Raw genomic sequence first — 12,423 nt, 5'->3', positions numbered from 1 at the left:
CCGGTACCAACCTCTGCTCTGCCCGCAGGTCCGGCAGCTGGACGCCGCCCTGCTGAAGCACAAGCAGCCGGGCCAGCGCAGCCTGGTCCGGGCGCTGGAGCAGGAGAACCAGGCGCTGAAGCAGGAGCTGCAGGAGCTGCAGGCCCAGCAGGACCAGACCCAGGTACTTGGCCGGGGGGTACCGGACCGGGGGGTACTGGACCGGGGGGGTACTGGACCGGGGGGGTACTGGACCGGGGGGGTACTGGACCGGGGGGTACTGGACCGGGGGGTACTGGACCGGGGGGGTACTGGACCGGGGGGTACTGGACCGGGGGGGTACTGGGCCGGGGGGTACTGGACCGGGGGGTACTGGACCGGGGCAGGGGGTCCTTGTGATTAGAGATGCACCATCAGGATTTGGAGGGCCGATCACCGATCTCCAAAACCAGTATCTGCCGATCCCAATATTGCAGATCACAGCGTGAAATCCATAAATTCGTCAATATTGTTGTCTCATGTACAAACACTGACATTGTATTATTAGGTATAAAAATTAGGAGATGAGAAAGTATCATGAATTGACTGTTTTATTTCAGGCTGAGGCAATATGCAATATTTCACCCTCTAGAGACTCTTAGAGACGACTTAGACTCAGTTACAAAGAGTAAGTGTAGCTCACTAGCTTCAGCTTTCCTGTGGTAATAATTATGTACAACATGTGCAGCAACACAGACACCAGCAGACATGTCACTCTCTAAAAGTTGAGACTTGAGTTGAGACCTTAGTTTTCCTGTGGAAAACTAAGGTTAATGGAATTAAATCTTAAATTAAAAAATTAATTATTAATCATTAAGCTTTGTGAAAGCTTTAGCGGTAGCATCCGCTGCGTGTGAGGAAACTCTCTAGAACATCCAAATGTCAGAGACCGGGAAACGATAATTTAAAAAATATATATTTATTTAGACTCAATTTATTTTCCATTTACTATTAATTTTTGTGAATAATTTACCCATCCAAATGATGTCAAATGAGTGAGAGTGAACTTTGTAATATTATAAGCCCTCTTGGCTTCCTATTGTTCATTTTTCATTGACTGTTTTTTTTTTTTTTTTATAGCAAAAAGTGCAAATAAAAATATACACTGATGTTAATAAATAACCTATATAGGCCCATACTTTTATTTAAAAGCAAGGTGCAAAATAAAACAAACATCCCCAAATGCAGTTGGTCCCCGAGTTGCTTCCTGGTTATAATGATTGTTCCTTGGACAAAACCAGTTGAAAAGCTCTGGTGTAAGGGAATGAATTGAATTCCAATAACTTTGTAAACGGTCGCATTCCCAGAACATATGCAGGAATGTCCTGAACTATTATTTTGACAACGCCGATCAAAACCGATTATATTATTATCACCCGATACCGATGGATCGGTGCATCTCTCCTCGTGATGGCGGTGATGAAGTTACAGCTCTGAACTGTTTCCAGGGTTCCGGTACCGGTGCCGGGCGGAGCTGCACAGAGCTGGAGAGCCTTCAGCAGGAGAACGAGGCGCTGAAAGCCCAGATGGCCCGGCTGTCGTCTCAGGTGCTGGAGGTTCGTCACAAGTCACCACTCGCAGCATTCACACGTTCACTGTTCATCCCAGGTTTCTCTGGCCCTGATTTCAATGTCCGGGAAAAAGAGAACAAATGCAAAATTAAAGCTGCAAGCAGCGGTGAACGGGCCCTTGCCCGTGCAATTTTCACCCATAAAGGTCAAGTACTCAAAACTGAGTCCGATGACACCACCCATGACTCTTTATGTGAAACCATTCAAAAGTTATGGCAGAAAATATGAACTATCAAATATGGACCAATCAGATGAAGGGTGGGCGCGCTTTTTGGCGTCTAGCGTCGCCACGGTAACACTTTTGAAAGAGAAAAGTAATGCGCATCGTCGCAGGATGGAGACGCACATTTTGATGTATAACACCCCTGGGTGCACGTTACGGTTCGGGCCGTATTAATGGCCGAAGCAATGGCATAAATTGCACCAAAATTACATGATTAATTCAAAATGGCCGACTTCCTGTTCGGTTTCGGCCATGGCGCCAAGAGACTTTTCTTTAAGTTGCGATATGATACAGGTGTGTAGCGATTTTCGTGCATGTACGTCAAACCGTATTTTGGGGCTTGAGTTTTCTAGTAGTTTCCTATACACGAATCCAGCAAAACCCGGAAGTCGAGCGGCCGCCATTACTGCGGTGGCGGCTCCGCTCCTCCGCTCCAGCCCATAGACATATATACGTTTATAGATCCATGCTCCACTCCCATGGATCTATTACTCCGCTCCCTGCCAGGCTCTCTTAATGTATTTGTATCATCGGAAAACTCCTGTCCCGGTCACGTGCATTTGTTTTGATAGTGAATGAAGACGGGACGGACTTTCAAAACTACTTTTCTGTTTCACCAAGTGAACAGACGGAACGCAAAAAAAAGATGTTAAACTGCTGGAAAGGAACTGGAATTTACCGGGATACCTTAAACAAGGAAGCCAGGGAGCGGTATATGAAGAAAATAATGATTATTAACGGTCTGGATCCATATGAAATCACTACTAAAGAATGGAGCTCCGATGAGGATTTACTGCCGCAGTTCTGCACAACCCACGTCTTACTACCTTGTTTAGTGTTTGGGAGCTGCTTTGGTAAATGTTTGACTCGCCATGTGTTTCAATACATTTGTATAATAGTACAACATACAGTACATCTTTTTTATTACTCTTACTTCTCTTTTCTTTTTTTTTTACCGCTATATTATGTTGAAGAGGCTCCGAGGCGTGAGCAATATTTTTTTTTCCTCGTGAGATTATTTTTTTCTTCTGCAGCTACAAATAGAGTTGATATTTTTTCCTCAACAAACTAGTTTTATCTGAAGATTGGGGTTATGTATGTATGTATTCTGTATCATCCGGAGCTGAGATAGTTCTGCCCTTCAATTAGAGACCTGTAATTGCGTTTTTTTTGGTCATCGGACGCCAGGCGATCAATAAAATATTTTTCGATACCTAAAATAAAACAAAACATAAACAGGTGTTGTTGTTTTTTTTAATCACGTAGCCTTTCCATAATGATTACATTTCGCGCTGCTAACGTCACACGTAACGTATGCTATATTACAGTGTTTAATCATACACTCCCTTATCTCCCTATTCCTCTATTCTTTCCTGCTTATCGCTCAAACAAATCATTATTTATAAATTAACATCAGCATTAATTTAAGATACCTTCATTATTTATGGAAGGCCACTGTCTAACATCATCAATCCAGCTATAATGATGCTGTAGAGCGTCAGGTTACAATAACAGCGCTGCGGTGGCAGATTGACACCTGTCACCGCAGCGATGGCGCCGCCGCAAGATGGCGGCGCACACAAACCGGTCACCGGATTCGTGTATTCTCTGCCATAACTTTTGAATGATTTGACATAAAGACTCGTGGGTGGTGTCATCGAACTCGGTTTTGAGTACTTGACCATAATAGATGCAAATTAGCCCCGCCCCTTCTTCTGATTGGTCGATATCTGATAGTTCCTACTTTCTGCCATAACATTTGAATGGTTTGGTGTAGAGAGTCGTGGGTGGTTTCATCCGCTAAATGTCCAGGTCTGAAGAATCTACATCAAGTCATACAAGCTTCCACTGCAGCGTGAACGTGCACAAGGGTGGAGGACCGTTCATCGCTGCTTGCAGCTTTAATTGGTCTTAAATTTAGTTTGAAACGATGGCAGCGGTTTCATGAACTCGTTTCCTCCTGCAGACGTTTCAGGCCCAGCTGGTGGGACTGCTGCCGCCGTCGCCTCACCGGGTTCCCCGACACCGCGGTGACGATCCGGACAACGGGCAGGTTCGTTTCCATCCCTTTTAGTTTGATCTCCTGCATCTTCACCTTCACGTCCTTCTGGTTTCTCTCTCTCACCTTCTTTCATCACATCCTGGTTTTGTTTCTGCTGTTTTACTTCTAACCTCGTCGTTAACGGGGAGCCGTGCTCTTCACGGCTGATGTTTCGTAACGGGATCAAACCGTTTTCAATATTTTTATTACTTAAACTCAACGAAGAAGTCAAAGTGGTTTAAAAGTTGTGGAACGCCTGAGTGTCCCGTCCTCACGGTGATCCTTGTGTGTTTTATTTATTTGTTTTCCATTTCCTTTAGTTTGATACGTGGATTTGTGTGTCTCCTCATCCACATGTAGTGTTTGTCTTCGGGGTTGGGTGTTTGCTGCGTCGTGTCCGGTTCTGCTTCTGAACCCGGTCTTTGGTTTGTTTCTGCACCTCCGGGGTGACGTAGTTGCAGTTCGTGTGAAACGTCAATAAACATCAGTGTTTCTGTGGATGTACGTTAGTTTCTCCCCCTCGGTTAGTTACGGAAGACACAGCTGACACTAATGAATGATACCGGTTAAGTCCTTACTTACTGTTGCTAACGTTATTAAGAAGCCGCGTGATAAATCTGACTTAAATAAACAACTTTTCATACAGTACAGATGCACAAAAAAGAAATGTAGAGATCAAAACATAAATATGGAAATAAATGAAAAAACAGGGCACAGTTAACTTTTACTTCGTCTAATAAGACAAATCGCCTAGAAACTGATGTCTACAACTTTACTTATGGAAAAGATTACTTACATTACAAAGGGCAAACTATCATTATTTCAAAACATTTGGGCTCCTTTTATGGAATATATGGAGTGTGGATTTAAGCGGTCTGGTAGCTACCAGTGATCCTCTGCAGATCATTTCCTTTCTTTTAATACTTGATTTCTTTATTCTGTGTGAATTGTACATTCGAGTTTGTATTTCTGAACTAGGCACAATTGTGAAATAATTTGGGCTAACCCTGGGAAAATAGAGAATCGCCTTCGGCGGCGTATGGGCGGACAGTTCTAACAGTATGTGCGTGCGTCACCATGGCAACCACTGGTCACGGTTGATGTTTACAGTCGGGAGTTTGAGCCACCGTGACCTTCGCCCTCCGGACTCGGTTCAGGCGGTTTTCACGAGTCACAATATCGTCCCGATCCGTGGAAATCACTTAAATCATCCATACGTCCATGAAGACATGCATTAAAAAGTAACACATGAATCATCCCGCTAATCAGCTTAAATGTATAAATAATTCAGTCATACTTTTTCCACAAGTCCATCAGTTACCCAGTAATTTAAAAAAAATGACTTTAGAGAGCTGTTGTGTAGATTTACTCTAGATGCTTAAATGTGCACATAAATACACAATAATCTTTCCGTTTCTACGGTAACGATGCATTAATGTCAGCTTGGGTCTTCCGTGGAGCCGGGAGGATGGATGGGGGGGGGGGGGGTTTACGATGTGAGTGGACCGCTCTTTATGGAAACGTATTGCATTCACTTGGAGAGAAAAAAAGCTTTGTTTTTCGGGATAATTTTTTCTGCTTCTAGTGGGTTTTTTTTTTTTTGCCCTGTTTTTTGTGGTAATTTTTTCTAAGGTATTTTTTCTGTTTGTCAAGGTAATTCTCTCTGCCCTGTTTTAGGTATTCTGTTTTTTGGGGTAATTTTTTCTGCCCTGTTTTAGGTATTCTTTCTATTTTTGGAGTATTTTTTTCTGCCCTGTTTAAGGTATTTTCTTCTGGTTTTTGTGGCAATTTTTTCTGCCATGTTTTCAGTATTTCTTCTGTTTTTCAAGGTAATTTCTTCCGCCATGTTTTAGGTATTTTTTCTGTTTTTCAAGGTAATTTTTTCTTCCCTGTTTTAGGTATTTTTTTGTTTTGTTTTTTTACCACAAAATTTTTTATTTATTTCCAAGTGACGCAACACGCCTCCGTATCTCTCTGAGCTCAGTTAGTCCAAAACATCAAAACATCTCATCATCTCTGCACCAGAACTGAACTGTGTTAAATCGGCCTGAGAAATGTGATCTTTTAGTGGTTTTACACACAAGCGTGTGAAGATCTGCTGGGGGGGGGTGCTGTTTACGCTCTGGTCTTTACGGCGGAAGCGTATTGCATTCACTTGGAGAAAAAAAACCTTTGTTTTTCGGGATAATTTTTTCTGCTTCTCATTTGTTTTTTGTTTTTTTTTTACCCGTTTTTTGTGTACATTTTTTCCGACCTGTTTTATGGTAATTTTTTCTGTTTTTTGGGATATTTTTTTCCGCCCTGTTTTAGGTATTCTTTCACTTTTTCGAGGAAATTTTCTGCAATGTTTTAGGTATTTTTTCAGTTTTTCAAGGTAATTTTTTCTGCTCTTCATGGTTTTTTGTTTTTTTTTACCTGTTTTTTGTGTTAATTTTTTCCGTCCTGTTTTAGGTATTTTTTCTGTTTGTGGTAATTTTTTCTGCCCTGTTTTAGGTATTTTTTCTGTTTTTCGAGGAAATTTTTTCTGCCCCGTTTTTATGTATTTTTTTTTTTTTTTTACCACAAAAAATAGAAAAAGATTACAGCAAAAAACAGAGCTTTTTTTATTTATTTCCAAGTGATGCAACACGCCTCCGTATCTCTCTGAGCTCAGTTGGTCCAAAACATCAAAACATCTCATCTCTGCACCAGAACTGAACTGTGTTAAATCAGCCTGAGAAATGGGATGTTTTAGTGGTTTAGCGGGTGTGAAGATCTGCTGTAGTGTAGTTGTTTAGGGGGGGGTCAGAGCTGTGGTCAATTTCCCTGCCTTCTCTCTGCAGGGCGCCGTGCCGGAGCAGCGGGCGGCTCACGCCGACAGCTACCGCCGCATCGGGGGATTGTAGCTCCGCAGAAACAAAGAAAGAAAGAAAGAGTCTCGCTTTTGCACGTTTCTGCAGACTTGAACTGATCGATGTCTGTACCGCCCGCTGGGGGCGGAGCCTCCCGCTGGGGGGCGGGGCCTGGGGAAACCCCGCCTCCTCCTGCTGCTGATGATGCTGATGCTGCTTCTCTCTCGAAGGGACCAGGATGTCGACACTAACCGTCTGAACTGTTCCCCATGTTCGTATCCCCGCTGCAGAGCTGCACTTTGTAAAGCAGCCGTTTTTGTAGTTTTTAAAGATCAAACCGAGCTTTCTTATGTGAATGAGGTCAAATCTGGTGACGGGTTGCCTTATGACGACGGAGGAGCGTCGCACTGAGGCGTCTTCCCGCCGTCTTAGCCTCCTCCGTCAGATTCCCCCCCGTCTCCGTCTCCAATCAGGGATGTAAGCGTCTTTTATCTAAACCTGTTTTAGGTTTCTGTCTTTATCTAAACCTGTTTTAGGTTTCTGTCGCTGCAACACGACCAAAGTGAATCACGTCCTTCCCGTTTCAGTTTCTCCATCACTACGATGTTAGAAGTTTACTTGTTTATCTTTTATTTATTGTTAGCTACTGTTCCATGATTGTCACGTGGTGTCATCAATAAGTTAGTGAAAGTTTTCCCACAATACCTGGACCTTGTTTCACTGTAGGGTTTATTTTATTTATGCATCAAATATTATTATTTTTGTAGAGGTACTTATATGGAATTATTTTATATATATTTATTTTATTTATTTGTCTTTTTTAGAGCTTTGTCTTTTTAGAAATGTGCCACAAGTCATTTAAAATCATATAAAAATAAAGCAAATAGCCCAAAATGAACCTGTTCTGTGTCTTGTTTCTTGCTTCTCCTGAACTTCCTTCTTCCTTCCATTCTGAAACTCTTCAGAAGTTTCTTCTTCTTCTTTTAATCCTCGTCTAATCCTGGTCATTTCCTGGGATCTGCATCAGCTTGGTGACACGTCTGACTGTGTTCCAGCAGGAGGACAGAGAGAGGAAGATGAGGCTCATGGAGGAGCGGATGAGGGAGATCGAGCTGTCGCTGCACAACGTCAAGCTGCTGCTCCGGGAGAAGGTGTCGCAGCTGAAGGAGCAGGTTGGTCCGGAGACGCTCACGGGTTTTCCTGGAGACGCTCACGGGTTTTCCTGGAGACAGAAACAGACGCTTTTCCTCCTGTTTCAACTCCTATCAGGGCGGCCGCGGGTCCTTAAAAAGTCTTAAAAATTCTTCAATCCCATTTTCCTAAAATAAGGCCTTTTAAATATCTTAAATCTCAATCCAAGGGTCTCAATTTTTGAATATTAATTTTAGAGGGAATGTATCCAGTCATCATTAAAATCATCATCATCATTTCTTACACTTTGAAAAGGAAAGGTTTATTTAATCGTTTTGAGGAGAAATAAATCTTTTGTTGTTAGACGCCTCAGTCAGGGTTGCCAGGTTGAGCGGGTTTCCTCCCAATTGGGCGGGTTGATAAAATTTGGGCTGCTTTTCCTGGTTTTTACTATAAATATTTAGGCAAGGCAAATTTATTTATATAGCACAATTCAACACGGGGTAATTCAAAGTGCTTTACATTGACATTAAAAGCGGCAAGACATAATTAGACAGTAAATAACAAATAGGTAAGAATAAGAAAAGAAGTAAAATAATACTAGGCCAGAGTGTTATCATTCCTGAGGTGGAGCACATTGCTTGTCTTATCTGTAATATTTTGTTTGTGAAAAAGTCAGCAAAGTCATTACAGGTCTTTTTTGACATCAGTTCAGGGGGGATTGAGGCTGCAGGGTTTGTCAGTCTTTCTACCACAGAAAACAGTGCGCGAGTATTATTACTGTTTCTATCGATAATCTCTGAAAAATACGATTCCCTTGCATTCTTCAGTTTCAGGTTATAGTTGCCAAGACTCTCTTTATAAATTTTGTAATATACCTGAAGTTTGTTTTTGCGCCACTTGCGTTCTGCTTGCCCTTCTCTTTTTTTTTTTTTTTTAAGATTTTTTTGGGCTCTAGTGGCCCTTTATTGAAGATGCAGACTGGAAAGGGTTAGAGAGAGAATGGGGACGACATGCAGTAAAGGTGCGCAGGCCGGGATTGGAACCTGCGACCGCTGCAGGAGGACTGTAGCCTCAGTATATGAGCCGCTGCTTAACCCACTGCGCTACCGAGCGGCCCATACAGACCCTTCTCTGTGCTTTAACCATTGTGGCGTTTCTCCAGGGTGACTTTTTCCTCCCGGACAGAACTTTGGTCTTAATTGGGGCGATAGAATCAATAACAGTCATAACATTGGAACTGAAACTGTTAACAAGGTTATCAACTAGAACTGAGGACAGGGTTGTTGATGATGTAAAACCCTGGGTGAATAATGCACAGGTGTTATCATTTATATAACGGTTTCTGATTACCTCTGCTTCACCTTTCATAGGATTGGCAACAGTGGTCATTTTAAACAAAACACAGTAGTGATCAGACAGAGCAACATCGTTCACTACAACCTCTGAGATATTAAGACCCTTGGAAATTTAGGAGAAATTATGATGTCTTAAATCTCAATCCAACGGTTTTAATTTTTTTTTTAATCTTAATTTAGAGGGAATTTATCCAGTCATCATTAAAAAGTTTTCGTACACTTTCAAAAGGGAAAGTTTATTTAACTGTTTTAAGGAGAATCTGGAGTTTTTCCCAATTGATAAAATCTGGGCTGCTTTTCCTGGTTTTTACTAAATATTTAGGAGAAATTATGAACAAAAAAGTTTCCATTACAGCAGAGAAAAGTAGAAACTTACACAATAAACTCACTGATATTTTATTTGCTTTAATCTACTCAATTTAATTATAGTCTTTGTTTGGAGCCTGAAATTTTTCTGGCTATTTCGTGGTGTTGTGAAGCTTGAAATTTATTACACATTAATAATTTATGGTTTGAACATAGAGGATGTTTGATTCGAGCTGGTTTTTCATTATTTCGGTGGGTTTTACATCACGTTTGGGCTGGAACCTGTCAGATCTGGCAACCTCGACCTCAGCGCTGGTGGAAAAGGGGTATTGGACATCTACTGAAGTTTTCTTGAAGAGCAGCATGGTGACGGGTTGTGAAAATGTAAAATTTAAATATAAATGTACTTTATTTATACAGCCCTTTACAGCCACCTCTTGGTGAGCCAAAGTGCTTTACAGAATAAAACATACAGAAATACAACATGCAATCATAAGACAGAGCAAAAAATAAATAGAATAAAAGAAAAGGAGTAATATATATTTTGTAATTATATATTTTTTACCTTTTTTACCCTTTCCCTGCATGTGTGTGTTGAGTGCACTGCTGCTGCACAAAGTGAATTTCCCCATTGAGGGAGAAATAAAGGATCATCTTATTTTATCTTGTAAAAAGGTCACCATACTACTGGGTATTAAAAGCCATTCTAAATAAATACGTTTTAAGCCTTGATTTAAAAAGGCCCAAGTCAGGAAAAGATGAACACACCCACCTCACGTCCATCAAAGTTAACTTTTCACCACAAGGTGGTGACTGAGGAGTCGAGGACGGGGTCAGAGTTGTGTTCGAGCAAGCAGCAGTTAGGATTGTGCTCGATTTAATCCCAGAAAAAACATCTAAAAGAAGTTTGATGCTGAGAAAAAAAAAACTGTCAATAAGTATTATAGTCTGAAATAAGTTTTTATCCTATAAACATGCCTGGAAACAGTTGGTGTAATTACCTCTACCTACCAGAAGGGGGAGACAAAGGTGCTTAATGTTTGTTTTCTGTGCCACACCCTTGTGCTGTCCTTGGGTCAAGGGAGGGTGAAGGGAGAAGAGAAGGAATGAAGGAAAGGAGAAAAGATGGAAGGAAGGAAGGAAGGAAGGAAAGAAGGGAGAAAAGGTGGAAGGAAGGAAGGAAAGAAGGGAGAAAAGATGGAAGGAAGGGAGAAAGAAGGAAAGAAGAAAGGAAGTAGGGAAGGGAGAAAGATGGAAGGGAGGGAGAAAGGAGAAAAGAAGGAAGGAAGGAAGTAGGAAAGGGAGTAAGGAAGGGAGAAAAGATGGAAGGAAGGGAGAAAGAAAAAAAGAGAAGGAAGGAAGTAGGAAAGGGAGGAAGGAAGGGAGGAAAGAAGGGAGAAAAGATGGAAGGAAGGGAGAAAGGAAGGAAAGAAAGAATGGAGAAAGACGGAAGGAAGGAAGGAATGGAGAAAATAAGGAAAGAAGGAAGGAAAAGCAAATAAGGTAATAAAGGAACGAATGACGAAAGGGAGGTAGGAAGAAAAAGGAGTAAAAGAGGAAAGGAAGAAGGAATGAGAGAGCATGGCAGGAGGAAAGAAGGATAGAAGAATTGGGTCATTTTGACCCAAAGACAGCACAAGGGTTAAGAGCCTCATCATCCATCAATTGCTATTTAGATTAAGATTTCTGACATTAAAACTGTACTTTTACTGAAGTTTGGCTTGAAAACACAACATTATTACCGGAGAGGAATCACTTTACCTGCAGTGTTTGTGATGGTTTACTTTGTTGCGTTTCCAGCTGCACAAGAACGGCAAGGCGGACGTGTTGATCCAGGACCTGTACGTGGAGAACACGCAGCTGCTCCGGACTCTGCAGGTCACCGAGCAGCGGCAGTCGCTCGCTGAGAAGAAAAACTACCTGCTGGAGGAGAAGATCTCCAGCCTCAACAAGATCGTCCGCGACCTGAACCCGTCGCATCTGAACTCACCGCCTTACGGCTACAAATCCCCGTAGTTTAACTCCACTTTAACACTTTAGCACGACTCAAAGACCAAACACTACACTTGTACACTGCAAAAACTAAAAATCTTACCAGGAATATTTGTCTTATTTCTAGTTAAAATGTCTCATTTTTAGTCAAAAAATCTCATTGCACTTAAAACAAGAGTCATCACCAGAAAAATAACTTATTTGACCATTTTCACCTGTTTCAAGTAAATTTTCAATTGAAATAAGTAGAAAAATCTGCCAGTGGAACAAGATTTATCTTCTCATTACAAGCAAAAAAATCTTGTTCCTCTGGCAGATTTTTCTACTTATTTTAAGTGAAAATCTACTTGAAACAGGTGAAAATTGTTGGTTTTTTTTCCAGTGATGAGTCTCGTTTTAAGTGTAATGAGATTTTTTGACTAAAAATGAGACATTTTAACTAGAAATAAGCCAAATATTCTTGTTAAGTTTTTGCAGTGTAACGCACTACAACCTTTTGGTTTTAAATGTTTTGTTTTTGTACTCTGGGGACACGTGTGCAACAGATAAAGCCATAAAACTGACAGAGTTTTATTTTGTGTAAATTTTAACTGTTTTTATTGTATTCTTTTATTAAGAAATTATTTAACGTTCTGGACCTTTTTGAAGAACCAAACCTGAGGTCAGACTGTAAAGCAGACATTTTATTTCTCTATAATTTATCATTTTATGAATATTTTTGAAAGAAGACACTGATGGCAGTAAAATAATGAATAACTGTCTCGTTCCAAAGAGAAATGAAGAGAGAGATCATGAAGAAAGAGTTACTCGCTGTGTTTTTGATCTTATGTGTTTATTTCTACAGAAGTCTGTCTGTAATGAAATCATGTAAGGACTAAGTCCAGCCATCTTTTATTGAACACTACCTGAAACTCCAGAAGAGTATTAGGGCCATGCAGGAGAAAAAATATTT

General features: G+C 41.1%; 1 protein-coding gene across 1 annotated transcript in view; it reads left to right on the top strand.

Moving 5' to 3' along the window:
* The window catches only part of LOC133462188 (ninein-like), a 46,948-nt gene extending 35,450 nt beyond the window's left edge, over window positions 1-11,498 (top strand). Inside the window, exons 23-27 of the mRNA XM_061743330.1 lie at window positions 29-163; window positions 1,503-1,574; window positions 3,779-3,865; window positions 7,740-7,856; window positions 11,280-11,498. Coding sequence (XP_061599314.1) covers window positions 29-163; window positions 1,503-1,574; window positions 3,779-3,865; window positions 7,740-7,856; window positions 11,280-11,495 — 627 coding nt within the window. The 3' untranslated portion in view covers window positions 11,496-11,498. The remainder of the gene's footprint in view (window positions 1-28; window positions 164-1,502; window positions 1,575-3,778; window positions 3,866-7,739; window positions 7,857-11,279) is intronic.
* The last annotated feature ends 925 nt before the right edge of the window (window positions 11,499-12,423 follow it).

Source organism: Cololabis saira, chromosome 16 (genome assembly GCF_033807715.1).
Source record: "Cololabis saira isolate AMF1-May2022 chromosome 16, fColSai1.1, whole genome shotgun sequence".
In the NCBI taxonomy this organism is placed as follows: Eukaryota; Metazoa; Chordata; class Actinopteri; order Beloniformes; family Belonidae; genus Cololabis; species Cololabis saira.
Note: the sequence above shows the minus strand (reverse complement) of the source record. Positions and strands in the feature narration are given on the sequence as shown.